Source organism: Panthera uncia, chromosome A2 (assembly GCF_023721935.1).
Source record: "Panthera uncia isolate 11264 chromosome A2, Puncia_PCG_1.0, whole genome shotgun sequence".
Lineage (NCBI taxonomy): Eukaryota > Metazoa > Chordata > Mammalia > Carnivora > Felidae > Panthera > Panthera uncia.
The window spans coordinates 20,121,447-20,137,571 of NC_064816.1; the positions used below are offsets into that span (position 1 = coordinate 20,121,447).

General features: G+C 40.6%; 1 protein-coding gene and 1 long non-coding RNA gene across 37 annotated transcripts in view; one reads left to right on the top strand and one right to left on the bottom strand.

Annotated features, from left to right (window-relative positions):
* The window catches only part of PBRM1 (polybromo 1), a 117,487-nt gene that overhangs the window by 36,468 nt on the left and 64,894 nt on the right, over nucleotides 1–16,125 (bottom strand). For all 34 annotated transcript variants that reach the window (XM_049640662.1, XM_049640653.1, XM_049640663.1 and 31 more), the window contains one exon: nucleotides 12,948–13,159. In XM_049640662.1, the coding sequence (XP_049496619.1) occupies nucleotides 12,948–13,159 (212 nt within the window). The remainder of the gene's footprint in view (nucleotides 1–12,947; nucleotides 13,160–16,125) is intronic.
* The window catches only part of LOC125929463 (uncharacterized), a 60,066-nt gene that overhangs the window by 21,249 nt on the left and 22,692 nt on the right, over nucleotides 1–16,125 (top strand). The window lies entirely within an intron of this gene.

The following is a 16,125-nucleotide window of genomic DNA, read 5'->3' on the forward strand; positions in this document are numbered from 1 at the left end:
ACAATATTGGTGGAAAATGTTATCTAGTATTCGATTAGTCAAATATAACAAATATAACATATAACATATACAAGAGATTCTGTAACACATACAAGAAATTCACAAGGTACTTGAGATTATACACCAATAAGAACATGGTCAACTGTATGGAAAAGGACAGAGAGAGTACAAAACCCCCAAATTCTAGAGACAGGAAACAGGATGATAAAACAACTCAGCTGAAAATATGAAAAAGGATGATTTAGAGGGCAGAGTCCTGAGCCATAAAGGACTATTTCTAGGCCTTAAAACCTAATGGTTCTGCCTCGCTGGATTTCAAGATTGCTTGGAATTGAAGACCCTTTCCCTTCCATTTCTCCCTTTCTCAATGGGAATGTCTCTTAATTATTATTCTATGCATGTCCCATCAATGTATTGTAGGAGCAAAGGACTTGTTTTTGGTTTCATAGGTCCACAGAGGGAGAGGAACTGTGTCCCAGGATGGTCACACCCAGAGCCTCACCTATATATACCAACTTAAATGATTTAATTAAAAAAATTTTTTTAACATTTATTTATTTTTGAGACAGAGAGAGACAGAGCATGAACAGGGAAGGGGCAGAGAGAGAGGGAGACACAGAATCTGAAACAGGCTCCAGGCTCTGAGCTGTCAGCACAGAGCCCGACGCGGGGCTCGAACTCACGGACCATGAGATCATGACCTGAGCTGAAGTCGGATGCTTAACCGACCAAGCCACCCAGGCGCCCCTTAAATGATTTAAATAGTAAGATTGGAGGCTTTTGAGCTCATAAAGCTGACAATATTTAGATAAGATTTTGATACCTGCCAGCAGGGTGTTATTGCAACAAATAACTAAAAAATATGAAGCGACTTTGGAATTGGGCAGTAACAGAAACTGGGAGAATTTTGAACAGAGCAAAGGCCTCAGTTGCCTTGCATAGACTATGGTAGAGAAACGGACATTAAAGACTTGGCAGTAGAAGGCTCAGGTGGAAATGAAAATGTTACTGGAAAGGGGGTCCTTGTTACACAGTGGCAGAAAGCTTAGCAGAACTATGTCTGCAATTACTTGGATTCTGGCCTCCTGGGCTGATCTTTGGTTATCTTTCTCCTTCTTTGTTCATTTGTTGTTGTTCTGCTACCTCTTGAGATTTCTTCCACTTCATCTTCTAATCCTTCTCTAAATGATTCCTTTCTGCTATCATTAAAAATATATATATTTATTTATGTATGTACGTATTTCTTTATTTTTAGGAGAGTGCAAGCAGGCGAGGGGCAGTGAGGGGGACAGAGGACCTGAAGCAGGCTCTGTGCTGACAGCAGTGAGCCTGATGTGGGGCTGGAACTCACGAACCGCAAGATCATCACCTGAGCTGAAGTCAGACGTTCAACTGACTGAGCCACCTGGGGGGCTCATTAAAAAAATTTTTAAACAAATCAATTTGACATATAACAATGTGTAAATTTAAGCTGTACAACCAGTTACTTCAATACACTTATATACTGTTGCCACTACAGTGACACGTACCACATTACTTAATCATAGTACAGTACTATTGGCTATATTCACTTTACTGTGCATTAGCTCTCCATGGCTATTTACCACTCCTTACAAGGTTGTACCCTTAAACACCCTCACTCTTATCGCCTCACCCCACTCTATTGTTTTTATTCAAAGGGGACCTTATTTAAAAAAAAATTTTTTTTAAGTTTATTTATTTTTGAGAGAGAGAGAGAGAGAGAGAGAGAGAGAGAGAGAGAATATGCAAGCAGGGGAGGGACAGAGAGAGGGAGAGAGAGAGCATCCAAAACAGGCTCTGCACTGTCAGTACAGAGTCTGATGTGGGGCTCGAACCCAAGAACCGTGAGATCATGACATGAGCTGAACTCAAGAGCCAGATGCTCAGCCAACTGAGCCACCCAGGCGCCCCTCTGCTATCATTTTTTAAAAACAGTTTCATTGAGGGCGCCTGTGGCTCAGTCAGTTAAGCATCCGACTCTTGGTTTCAGCTCAGGTCATGATCTCAGGGCTTCTTCGTGAGTCTGAGCTCCATATCAGGCTCTGTGCTGGCAGTGTGGAGTCTGCTTGGGATTCTTTCTCTCTGCCCCTTCACCACTTGTGCTGTCTCTGTCTCTCTCAAAAGTAAATAAACTTAAAACAAAAAAAGTTTCATTGAGATATAATTTACACAACATACACATACAATTCCCCTACTTCAAGTGTGTAATTCAGTTTCTTGGTATGTTACTAATTTTAAAAAGTGTGATAATATACCACATAAAATTTGCCATTTTTTGACCATTCTTAAGCACGTATTTCAGTGGCATTAATTACATTCACAATGTTGTGCAGTCAGAACCACTTCCTATTTACAAAACTTTTCATTTCAAACAGAAACTCTGTAACCATTAAGCACATTTCTCATCCCCACCAGACCCTGGTAACCTCTATACTACTTTCTGTCTCTATGAATTTGCTACTCTAGGTACCTTATGTAAGTGGAATCATACACTATTTGTCCTTTCATGTCTGGCCTATTTCAGTTAGCATAATGTTTTCAAGGTTCATCCGTGTTGTAGCATGTCGTTATCACCATTTCATTACATTTTATGGGGGAATAATACTCTATTGTATGTATATGTACCACATTCATCCGTTGTTAATGGACATTTGGGTTGTATCTGTCTTTTGCCTCTTGTGAATAATGCTGTTCTGGATATTGGTATACAATTATGTGCAGGAGTCCCTGCTTTCAGTTCTTTGGGTATACACCACGAGTGGAACTAATGGATCACATGGTAATTCAATAATTACCTTTGTAAGGAATTGCCAAACTGTTTTGCCATAATGGTGGTACCATTTTACATTCCCACCATCAATGTATAAGGGCGCCAATTTCTCCACATCCTCAACAACACTTGCTGGTTGTTGTTTGTTTGTTTTTTATAACAGCCATCCTAAAAAGAAGTGGTATCTCAATGTAGGTTTGATTTGCACTCCCCTAACGATTAATGATATTGAACATTCTTCATGTGATTACAGCCATCTGTACAATTTCTTTGGAGATAGGTCTGTTTCCATACTTTGCCCAGTTTTGAATTGTTTTGTTACTGAATTTACATATCCTGGACATCAGACTCTTATCAGATGTATGATTTGTGAATATTTTCTCTCATTCTGTTGGTTTGCCGTATTTTCAATTTCCAAGAAATTTTCTGTTCTGTGACTATTCGTTTTTATGGCCTCCTGTTTTTATTTTATGGATGCAGTAGCTTGTCATCTCTCTGAAGGTCTAAATCTTTATCAGTTTTTTTTAATGTTTATATATTATTTATTTATTATTATTATTATTTTTAATATTTATTTATTTTTGAAAGAGATAGGGAGAGCACAAGCAGGGGAGAGGCAGAGAAGATCTGAAGCAGGCTCTGCGCTGACAGCTGAGAGCCCATGTGGGGCTCAAACTCATGAACCCCGAGATCATGACCCGACCTGAAGTCGGATGCTCAACTGACAGAGCCACCCAGGTGCCCCTAAATGTTTATTTTTGAGAGAGAGAGGGAGAGCATGAGCGGGGGAGGGCAGAGAGAGATGGGTACAGAGGATCTGAAGCAGGATCTGAGCTGACAGACAGCTGACAGCAGACAGCCGGGCATGGGGCTCACACAAACTGTGAGATCATGACCTGAGCCGATGTGGGATGCTCAACCAACTGAGCCACTCAGGCACCCGTTTTTGTTTTGTTTTTAAAATTTTTCTCCATCTGCCTTGTTTTTTTCCAAGGTCCTTTTTCTCTTTTTGTTTTGTTCTCTATCTTATATCTTAGAGGTTTGCCTTAAATATTTGATCCTATTTAAATTAAGTACCTGCTCCTATTTAAAAGCAAAATACTAAAAAAACTGACTAGAAGCTCTTTATGTACATAACTTTGCCCCACTGCCTGATCCATTTCTCAAGAGAAAAATCTCCTATTTCAAAACTAGAAGCCTGACTGCCAGCATTCTTGGAGCAAAAGAGTTACAAGGGGTCTCACTACTTAGTATAAACCCTCTTATGACCCCCCTCTTCAGAACTGTACCTCTAACCTTTCAGTATGCTGCTGTCTCTCAGACTAGACTCTTGAAGGCAAACAGTCACAGGAAAGGTTGGTAAGTGATCTGGTGGTTGAACTCAAATTTAGAGTTAACTAATCCTCCTGTTTTCAGCACCTCCATTTGTAGAAGTACCTGGTGCTCTAATCCCTGCACCATTCTAGACAGGAATTGGCCTACTTAAGGTCTTCATCTGATGGCAGCACTGAAGTCAGTGTTAGCAACCTACTCGTACATTTTCTAGCTCCCAAATTCCCATTGCCACCATCTCCTTTTCAATGGTTTCCCTTTTTTTTTTTTTTTTTGAGGGAGGGGAATGTTTTACATTTATGTCTTTTGTTTTGCTTTAAAATCCATTTTCCATCATTTTAGAGGTGTTTTGGGATGTACTAGTAGTACACATCTGTACAACCTGCCACATTTAGGTGACAAGTCCTTCATATTGTTTTACTTTTGCTTACTTACCTTTGAGTACTTAGTTCTGGTAGTTAATACAAAAACACGGTGTGTGAGATCTTCTTGTTTCCCTCAATTTTCATCATTATTAAGAAAACTCCTCTTATGGCTTAAAGGCAGAGAAGGCTGACTGACACACACAACCACTACACTACTTTCTGGTGATTGCTGTCTTTTTAATATTCATTAAGTAACTCGACATAGGATGATCTGAAGCAGACTACAGTTGTCTCATGGCTAGTAATAACTAGTTACAATAACCCTCTGGGTCCCCTTTCTTAGTCCTTCCAGTGTTGACTTCACATTCTATGGCAAACACCACTTCTTACCTACTTCCAGTTACACTGCTGGGAAATACAGTCCCTGAGTTGGTATATATAAAAAAGAAGTATTAACAGAGCTGGTCTTGGCAGCCTTAGAAAGTAGCTTTGGGCAGCAGGGCTCTGGCTCCTCTCATCAACAAAGGCCTGCAGGCTCCTGAGATAGGCACAGTGATGGGAAAGGAAAATCTCCTACATATAGATTTTTTTTTCTTTTCTAAGTTTTTTTTTTTTTTTTTTTTTAATGCTTATTTTGTGTGTGTTTGTGTGGGGGAGAAGAGAGAGAGGAGAGGAGAGGAGAGGGAGGAGAGGAGAGGGAGGAGAGGAGAGGGAGGAGAGGAGAGGAGAGGGAGGAGAGGAGAGGAGAGGAGAGGAGAGGAGAGGAGAGGACAGGAGAGGACAGGAGAGGACAGGAGAGGAGAGGACAGGAGAGGAGAGGACAGGAGAGGACAGGACAGGAGAGGAGAGGAGAGGACAGGAGAGGAGAGGAGAGGACAGGAGAGGAGAGGACAGGAGAGGACAGGAGAGGAGAGGAGAGGAGAGGAGAGGAGAGGAGAGGAGAGGAGAGGGAGAATCCTAAGCAGGCTCCATGCTCAGCATGGAGCCCAACGTAGGGCTTGAGGTAGGGCTCAAACTCACGTACTGTGAGATCATGATCTGAACAGAAATCAAGAGTCAGACACTTAACCAATTGAGCCACCCAGGTGCCCCTCCTGGGGCACCCCTCCTGTCTTTTTATATGGCTTTGCTTTTCTACCACATGTCTTCTTCACAGACTAAGTCACTGGAAATATTTCCTGGTAGCAAAGGATCAATCAAGGGTAGTGACCAATAATCTTTAAAATGTCAGTATTGGGGTGCCTGGGTCTGTTAAGTGTCCGACTTTGGCTCAGGTCATAATCTTGCAGTTCGTGAGTTCGAGTCCCACAGCAGGCTCTATGCTGACAGCACAGAGCCTGGAACCTGTTTCAGATTCTGTGTCTTCCTCTCTCTGCCCCTCCCCTGCTCATGCTCGCGCTCTCTCTCTCTCTCTCTCTCTCTCTCAAAACTAAATACATTTAAAAAAACGAAAATGTCAGAACTATTTTTTCTCTAGAATGTACCAGGATTACATAATGGGTTCATGTATCATTACTAATCCACCATGAAGCAAGATAGGTGTCCTAAGTTCCTGCTCCTCTATTAGATCCAAGGCCCAAGAAGCAGTAAGTCCCACAACTAAGTGTGCATCAGAACCACCTACGGGGCTTGTTAAAACATCTGCCTTCAGAGTTTCTGAGTCTGTAGGTCTGGAGTGGGACCAGAGAACGTGTATTTCTAACAAGCTCTCAGGTGATGCTGATGTGATGCTGCTTGCCTTTAGGTCACATTTTGAGAACTGCCTCAGTAATTCAAGAAGCCACTGTTGCTAATTTTGTATCACCAGATAAAGTGTCAACAAAACTTAAAAAAAAAAAAAATCCCAAGTATAAGAAATTTTGTCAGTAGAAACAATGTGAATCGTCCTAAATGTCATACCCATTACAGCACTGGCATTTTCTGTTTTCTCTTTCACTGATTTCCATTCTGATCTTTAGTATTTCTTTTCTTTTTTTACATTTATTTATTTTTGAGACAGAGAGAGACAAAGCATGAATGGGGGAGGGTCAGAGAGAGGGAGACGGGGGAGGGTCAGAGAGAGGGAGACACAGAATCTGAAACAGGCTCCAGGCTCTGAGCTGTCAGCAAAGAGCCCGACTCGAGGCTCGAACTCACAGACCGTGAGATCATGACCTGAGCCGAAGTCGGCCGCTTAACTGACTGAGCCACCCAGGCGCCCCTGATCTTTAGTATTTCTCCTTCAAGTGTGATTGGCTTTTCTTTTGCTAACTTCTTGAGGTGCAAACGTAGACTTATTTTAGCTCTTTATTCCTTTCCTGGTATATGTATCTAAAGCTGTAAGTTTCCTTTCACAAACTCCTTTAGCTATATCCCATAAATTTTAATATACTGTGTTTTCATTTGGGTTCAGTTCAAGATTTTCCTAATTGTCCTTGCAATATCTTCTATGATCCACGGATTATTTAGAAGTGTACTGCTTCATTTTCAAATATTTGGGGATTTTCCAGCTTTCTTTCTTTGCTGATTTCTAGTCTAATCCCATTGTGTTCAGAAAACTGGGTATGATTTCAATCCTTTTAAATCTTCTGAAACTTGCTTCATGACCTAACATATGGTCCATCCTTGATAATGTTCCATGTGTGCTTGATAAGAATGTGCATTTTGCAGTCCTTGGGTGCAGGTTTCACATCTCAGTCAGGTCAAGCTGGTTGACAGTCCATCTTAGCTCAGGCTGCTATAAAAAAACCTACCACAGCCAGGGTGGCTTAAACAGCATTGATTTCTCATAGTTCTGGGGGGTAAGAAATCCAAGATCAAGGTGCCACCAGACGTAGTTTCTGGTGAGAAGTCCGCTTTCTGGTTCATGGACAGTTGTCTTCTTGCTCTTCATCCCCTTATAATGGTAATGAGCCCATTGTGGTGGCTCCGCCTCTATGACCACATTCAATTACCTCCTAAAGGCCTGACCTCCAAATACATCACACAGGAGATGAGGCTACAATATATGAATTTTGGGGAGACAAACTTTCAGTCCATATTCAAGTCTTCTGTACTTTTTGCTAGTTGGTCTATCAAATGCTGAGAAAAGAGTATTGATTTTTGGTGTACTTGGTCTATCATTGCTGAGAAAGGAGTATTGAGACTTAATTGCTAAACAATTTCTCTTTTCCATTATGGTCAGTTTTGCTTTATGTATTTCCAGGCTCCATTGTTAGGTGTATATACATTTATAAATATTGTATGTTCCAATGTCCCCACCCTTTTAATATTATGAGATATCCCTCTTTGTTTTCAGCAATATTTCTTCTCTTAAAGTCTATCTGAGGGATGCCTGGGTGGCTCAGTCAGTTAAGCATCCGACTCCTGGCTTCACCTCAGGGCATGACCTCAGAGTTCATGAGTTCGAACCCTGGGTCGGGCTCTGTGCTGCCTGTGCAGAGCCTTCTTGGGATTGTCTCTCTCTCCCTCTTTCTCTGCTCGTTCTCTGTTAGTGCTCGCTCTCTTTCAAAATAAATAAATAAACTTAAAAAAAAAAGTCTATTGATGTTAATACAGCCATTCCAACTCACTACAGTTACTATCTGCACGGTATATCTTTCCCCCTCCTTCTCCTTTCAACCTATTTGTGTTTTCGAATCTAAAATGAGTTTCTTACACACAGCACAGAGTTGGATCTCTTAAAATTCAGTCTGTATTTTGATTGGAGTGCTTAGTCTATTTGCAACATATAATATAATTATTGCTATGACTGAATTCACATCTACCATTTGCTACTTTTTTTTTTTTTACATGTCTTACGTTTTTTGTTCCTCTTTTCCTTCCTTACTGCCTTCTTTTAAGCAAGTATTTCTGGTGTACCATTTTAATTCTATGTTGGATTTTTATTGCTATTTGTTTTTAGTGGCATTCCAGTATGCATCTTTCACTTATCACCATCTACTTCAGGTTAATACTGACTTGATTTTGTTAAATAGTGCAACTTTGCTCCAAAATAGCTCTATTCCTTTGTGCTACTACTGTTCACATACATTACTTCTATAAATGTTGTAAACCTAAAATTGATGATGCAACTATTTCTTTAAACAATCTAATGTTTTCTAAAGAAATTAAGAGAAGAGAAAAAATATATAGTGTTTTATATTTACCCACATATTTACCATTTCCACTACTCTTCAGTCCTTCTTGTGGATTTGAGTCAACCATCTGGTGGTATTTTCTTTTGGCCTGAAGCTCTTCCTTTAGGATTTCTTATAGGGAAGATCTGGCAGCAGTGAATTCTGTTTCTATTTATCTAGGAATGTCTTATTTCAGCTTCATTTTTGAAAGATGGTGTCACTGGATATACAATTGTTGGTTCAGTTTTTGTCCCTTTCAGCACTTTGAATATCATGTCACTGCTTTCTGGTTTCCATGATTTCTTATGAACCATTATCATATTTCTGTTTTCTTGGACCTGAGAAGTTTTGCTACCTTCACAGTTTTCTCTTTCAGTAGTTTATGGTGTACCTAGATGTGGTCTCTCTGTGTTCTCTTAGTGTTCTTAGAGCTGTAGGTTAATGTTCTCCATCAAATTTGAAGTTTTCAGCCATTATGTCTTCAGGTATTCCCTCCCGCTTTCTTTCTCTTCCGTTGAGACTCCCAATATAAGTATACTAGAATACATGGCATGAGGGTTTGCTCCTAAGTCTGCTTAGCTATGGGTCAGCCAATGATTTAGGTGAAGACTGTCCTCAAACACTTAAAACTTTTAAGGATTCACCTTCCAATGACTGATGTGCATGTGGCTTGGGGGACCCACTCAAAGCTGTAACCAATGTCCAAGGACCGCTTGCATTTTGCTTGCAAAATGGTTCTCCTAGCTCCTTTGCACAGGCATGGTTTCCCAGTCAGCCAAGAACGTGTGAGAGCTAGCTCACTCCTCTATGGCTGACTTCCAGGATAGTCCTCACCCTCAACTGTAATGTTGGCCCATTTATCTCTGCATCGACCACTTTTAGCTGGCAAAGACATCCTCTGCCCATACACTCTCGCCATCCTGAATCAGTACATCTCCTCTGGCAGAAAAGTCGCTGGGTCTTGCAGATAGCCTTATGCTGGTAAATTATTCTCACCAACCAGGTTCCCTTCTCGTCTTTGCATATGCCACTGCTTATGAGAATTTGCTTCAAATCAACTTTGTTTTCTGGCCTAAGGAAAAAAAAGCCCTAAGGAGCAGATGTGATGTTGAAACTAATGTAACTCTCAGAAAATCACATAGTCTAGGTATCTATGTGAACTCAAATTTTACAAGATATGCACCTGAAACTAATGTAACGTTGTGTGTCAACTATGCTCAAAAAAAAAAAAAAAAAAAAGATAGCTATCAAAATAAAAATTAAAAAAAATAATGACAAAAAAAAAATAAAATGTTGTGTGAAAAAAATAAAAAAAAAAAAAAAAAAAAAAAAGATAGCTATCTAATGAAAATAAATAAAAATAATGATAAAAACTTTACAAGAAATGATCAAATTTTTTTTCATTACAATAATGCTTCTTAATATTCTGAGTAAAAAAGCTATCTTACCAGGTTTAATATAAATCATTTTTCTTAAACAGAAGCTATTTGCTGCATTTCAGGTAAATTCATTTTGTAGTTTTCAAACATAATGACTTATATTCAACTTCCTTTCTTTTAGCCATGTAAGGATTAAGCACCTTGGTTCCTGGCACACCTCTTTATGAGACCTTATATCATCTTCTCAAATCATGTAAATAGATGGTAAAAGCAAACAGTCTCTTCTTTTCTGAAGAAATGTGATTTTTTTTTTTTTTTTTTTTAACATTATCTTCTCCCTGACGACCCGGTTAAGGTAGTAACAGCACTGGAACCATTTAAAGATTTACAGCAACTAAGGAAGCCTTAGGACACTACTGAGAGCAGCATTATTTAAAAAGCTACAGAGTGGGGGCACCTGGGTGGCTCAGTTGGTTAAGCGTCCAACTTCGGCTCAGGTCATGATCTCATAGTTCATGGGTTTGAGCCCCGCACCGGGCTCTGTGCGGACAGCTTGGGGCCTGGAACCTGCTTCTGATGCTGTCTCTCTCTCTCTCTCTCTCTCTCTCTGCCCCTCCCCCACTCATGCCTTGTCTTTCAAAAATGAATAAACGTTTAAAAAAAAAAAAAAAAAAGAAAAGCTACAGAGTGAAGTTGGGGGCATGGAGTTTTGGACCTGACCTAAGTTGGTCCATGTCTGGTACACCTTACAAAAGGACACCAGAAATGACTTACACAAAATTCCCTGCATCCTTTTTTCTTTTGCAAGCCCACCTATGGGCAACAAATAAATAAATAATAAAATAAAATAAAATAAAATAAAATAAAAGTAAAATAAAAGTGTAAATGTGTGTATGTATGTGTTTTGAGTGGAGGACACTGATTATACAGTGTCCACCTAGGTGGGGAAATCAAATTCAGGAAAAGTTTTATGAACTTTTGCTCTAGGTAAGGTAGTTATTACTTTAGATTTTAAAAGTGGGGAAAAAAAAAGTTCTTTATAAGAAATGGTCTTGCCCTATGTTGGATCAATAACACCCAGTCCTGTCAGACACAAATGGACCATGAGGTGGAAGTTCCATTTGTGTCTCACTAGGTGTGGTTTGGCCACACATACACATGTGCACAGTAACACAGGCCAGTCCCGCCGGACAGACTTGGGCAGCTCAGGCACAGCTGTGGGTGAGTGAGGTCCTCTCTCCAACACGATGGCTTCCAGGAATTAAGAACACATCTTTGAGTACCTTCAAATGCCAATGGGCAATCTGAATCTGGTACTTGCTCCTCTTCAAGGAGCACAGTTTGAAAATTATTTGCAATTGAAGGAGAAAAACTTGTAATGAAAGATACCTCTATGAAAATGGCTTCAAAATATGAAAAAAATCTAGCAACCACATCTTCCAAGAAATCCACGAACAGTCCAACTGTATTTTATAAACAGGCAAGCAAGCAAATAAACAAACCAGCACGTGAAACAAAACTAGTTAATGTGGGAATCGTTCCACAGAGAAACATTAATCCCTTCAAACCTTATTTGAGCCATTCTAAGCAACCTCACGTATGCTGTTAAATCTATTTTCTGCTTCACTGAAATATGACATAATATTCTTGAGGTGGCCCTATTTTTGGTCCACCAAAGTAGTCCAGGACCCGGAGGTTGGCTATATTCAACTTAGCAAAAAACCAATGATGGTTGCAAGGCCAGGTTTTCAAATCAGGGTGTCGGATGAACAGTGAACCCTTGGCAAAGACCATTTCCATTTCATTTACCTCAGTAATAATTCCTGACACTATTGTGTGAGCACAGAAGGGACTCTGGGGATCAAATCCATGCTTCCTGTAGAAGTTAGTGTGTGCCAGACATGGTGAGTGTAGCATATGGATTCTTCTGCAGGTTGCCCACCAACTGTGGTAGTAGGTTCAGGTGGAAGTAGGGCATACTGCTGCCCAGTCACAGATGTGCGTCCAGAAGTAGGCCATGCATGCCACGTCCTCGCGGGGAGGGGGAAGGCAGGCAGCAGCGGCAGAGCGAGGTGCCCCAGCCCCGCACCAGCCCCGTGCCAGTGCTGCGGCCAGCACAACTATTAGCGCCAGCTCCAGCAGGGTGAGGAGCAGCGCGCATGCGTGGCTCGGTGGGCCACGGTGGTGGCTCCAGTGAGAGCCCAGAAATGGCCAAATTCTTCTTTTTTTTTTTTAATTTTTTATTACGTTTCTTTATTTTTGAGAGGCAGAGAGAAACAGAGCACCAGCGGGGGAGGGGCAGAGAGAGAGAGGGAGACACAGAATCCGAAGCCGGCTCCAGGCTCCCAGCTGTTGGCACAGAGCCCGAGGCGGGGCTTCAACCCACGAACCGTGAGATCATGACCTGAGCTGAAGTCGGACCCTCAACCGTCTGAGCCACCCAGGCGCCCCTAGAAATGGTCAAATTTCTAACAAGAGTTCTCACTGTCAAAATATTTCTAAATTCTAGCAAGTGACTCCAAGTAACATTTTTGGGTTGATAAATGAAAATAAAAATTTCCTCCTAGTATTGTGGTTCAACCAAAGTATCATCTACTAATCTGGCCTGAGTCTGCGGGAGGAAAGTCAGTCTACTAAATGGCAGGGTAGAGCCTTGATGCACTCACTGCTGAGAATGCTTTCTAGCTCCAGATGGGCTCCTTAGGTTTTATCTCCTCACAATACTAGACTGTTGAGCTCCCACACTTGTGAACGAACGGACTCCATTCCTGAAATACTAGGATAACAGCTATGCCACATGAAACTTTCCATTTAACGGTCTGATGACCAAACTGATGATGATAAAATCATTTCTATCAATACATGATTTTGAAAGAGTCAACATTTACACACACAGGATTCATGCCCACAGCTCCCAGTGCGAACCACAACTAGAACACAGTATAACGTTTCCTCATATTTAACAAGATGAAAAGAAACCAACCTCTTTTTTCTTCTTCTCTCTTTAATTTGTCTTCCTCGATTTCTTTTGGTAATTTTTCCTTTTTCTCTTTCTCCACGTCGTTATGCAAGTGCTTCGTGGTGTAGCTGAGCGCTGGTGATAGGAGGATCTCCCCATTTTTGCAGAGCTCATCACGGATTTTAATAAAAAACTGCTGCAGCTCCACTGCATCCTCATATATTTCAGAGTCTGTCCTATAAGGGGATCAAGAGTATCCACTGACATACAAGCTGCTTCCTTTACACACCTCGATTACATGTTTAGTTACCAATAATGTTACAGGACATAAGGGTACTTCTGTACAGTAGGGCATCTCCTTGAAAAGTTTTACAACAGAATCTGAAGTGTTGTTTGACCTCGAGGAGGAGTCCCATGGCCACCAGTCTGCTTTTCCTTACGGTTTACTCCTTGTACAGCACATATAAAAGAAAAGGCCTCATATGGTTTTGGGGGAGAAATGTGGTGCAAATATCAACTGATTTTGGCAACAGAAGGGGGCAGCCAGAATCAAGGACTACACCGAGCCTCCCCACCATGTACAGCACTTGTATCTAATCCTTGGATTAATTTTTACTTTCTCTTAATTGAGGGACCAACACATTATATAAAGTGTTAACAGAAGACTTAGGCAGTGTCGGCTTTCTTCTTTTTGAATCTGTATCATCCTTGCCTAAGCTGCGAGGCCTCAGCAAAAATTTGACCCTAAACTGCAAAGTCATGAGGGCATTCACCCTACAACAGCGAAAGGCCTCAAAGTCTGTGTTCATGTTAGTTTCCCCAGCAGTAACTACACAATGCTGGGGAATCAGCAGAGACAACATAGTGAAAAAGAGAAAAATAATTATCTGTCATACTGAAAGCTTTTTAAAGACTCTTTCTTCATTTACAGAATGAGAGACCTGGGCAAAATCAACTTCAGAATTCAGACTAGAAGAACTTTTATTACTATCTCTATTCCACTGTGGTCTGAGGATCGCTTAAACATAATTCTATTAACTAAGAATCCCAGGGGCTGAAAAATCATTCACAAAGGAAACCACAAAGTCTCAGCAGCATCTACAGAGACATTCTGGTCAGAGGGGTGTGGCAGGTGTAGCAAGCCCAGTGAGCTGCCTGTTGCCACTGACCACTAGAGCATCACATTTCAGTAAAGCCTCCAGAATGCTTCTCCTCATCAACAAAAGTGAACTGGCAAACAATCTAAAAACACTGCCAACAATACTCTAAATGAATGTTTCTGGAAAGGTTTTAAAACTCCTTTCAAATTACAGAAATGCTAACACTTGTAGGAAACCAATACAAAAAGTGGTCAAAGGAAGAAATTCCTATGATCTCTCGATGCCTGTTTTCTGAAGAGATGTCTGAAGACTGTTCACTTGACATTAAAACTCATTTTATAATAGCTTACAATTTTAAGTATAAAATTAAAGTGAAAATCCATTTTTGGTAATCCCTGTTACACTGAAAGGGGAGATTCCTAACTCCATCATGTCATGTTGCCTAGTAAGGAAAGTTCTGTACATAGCCATTAGACGTTTGACAGATCTTTCCTGTTTTATTTAAACAAAGTAATATGAACAATTTATTAATCTAAGAGGCTCGGTATTCCCTGTACACACAAGAACAAAAACTCAAGCTGGCAAAACAAAGAGCTCTTATTCCCTTACTAGTATATAATCTTTATTTGTAACGTAGACATTCAGTAGAATGAAATAATTAAGAGTTTAGGAAGCTCTTACTGCTTCCGTTGTCCTGGTCGTCCCAAGTCCCTGTAAGGTAGTCAGAGAACTTAATTCAGGAATACTGCCAGCATATTATTAGGAAAGCCAGCAGCTAACTGGCATGAGTCAGTGCTGTGCTGTTACAGAGTATTGCTGATGGACAAACCACTCTCCCGAGTGAACTTTTCTACACCTCACTTTTCAGACTCCTTCTATTTCAGGATGTAAAGTCCTAGGTGATACTGGCTGGTAGTGGTAGGTAGGGGTGAGTGTAAAGAAGCATGAACACTGCTGGATATCAACATGGAAATCTAGTGCATATGGACTTCATTAAATTCATGAAATTATGTTTCTGAGAGGTCTTTTTTAAATGTTTTTATTTTTGATAAATAGTGTGCATGGAGAAGGGGCAGAGAGAGAGGGAGACAGAGGATCTGAAGTGGACTCTGGGCTGACAGCAGAGAGCCCAACATGGGGCTCGAACTCACGAACTGTGAGATCATGACCTGAACTGAAGTCGGACACTTAACCAACTGAGCTACCCAAGCGCCCCTAAGATGTCTATCTTCATTACTGGCAAAGTAGATAAAATGATGGTTTATCATTCAACTAAACGGATGCATCTCTACCTCAGCAGCATGGGGTTACCCTTAAGTACTATAAGCAGTCATAAGATGACCTTCATTCGCAAAGGTAAAAATGGCTTCCCATAAAAATGGTTTTGCAAAGCTCTGGGCCAAAGAGTGAAACTCCTCATTGTATCATATAAATAAATGCACCCTAGACTCTACCTCCCAGGCCTCAAAAGCAAATTATCAATCATGTCAGTAATGGGAGAATGAAAAGAGCTCATTTCCTAGAGATACAAATCTGTTTATTTCTTGAAATTGTCACGTCATCTATATAAGATACACAAAGCTGTTAATGATTTAAGAGACAAACGCACTTTTAGAAGACTCACAGAACTAACCCCAAGATGTAATGGGGATGGGGCAGGGGTGGAGGAGAGGGGTGACTTTAGATTTAAGAACTATTTAAAAAAAGTGAGAACAAAAATGAAGTCTAAGCTCCATGAAAGCAGGATTCGTCTGTTTTGTCCATTGGTATATCCTATGTATCTAGAACAGACTTATAACTCGTAGCCACTCAATTAACATTTGTTGAATAAATGAAAATAATGAATGTAAATTCTGACTGCAAGATGTCTCCCCATCTTTCTCTTCATTTGTATCTCCAACGTTGAACAATAAGGACCATTTCCTACATGTGTCATCACTCAAGGGCCTCTCCAATCTGACCTCCACTTCACCCATCTCTTGAACATATTAGTTTCCTAACCCTATGCCTTTCCTCAGGCCACTTGCCTTATCTGCATCCCACCCATTCCCCCATTCTTCCCTGATGCCTCATGTCTTTTTTTTTTTTCTTTTTTTTTTTTT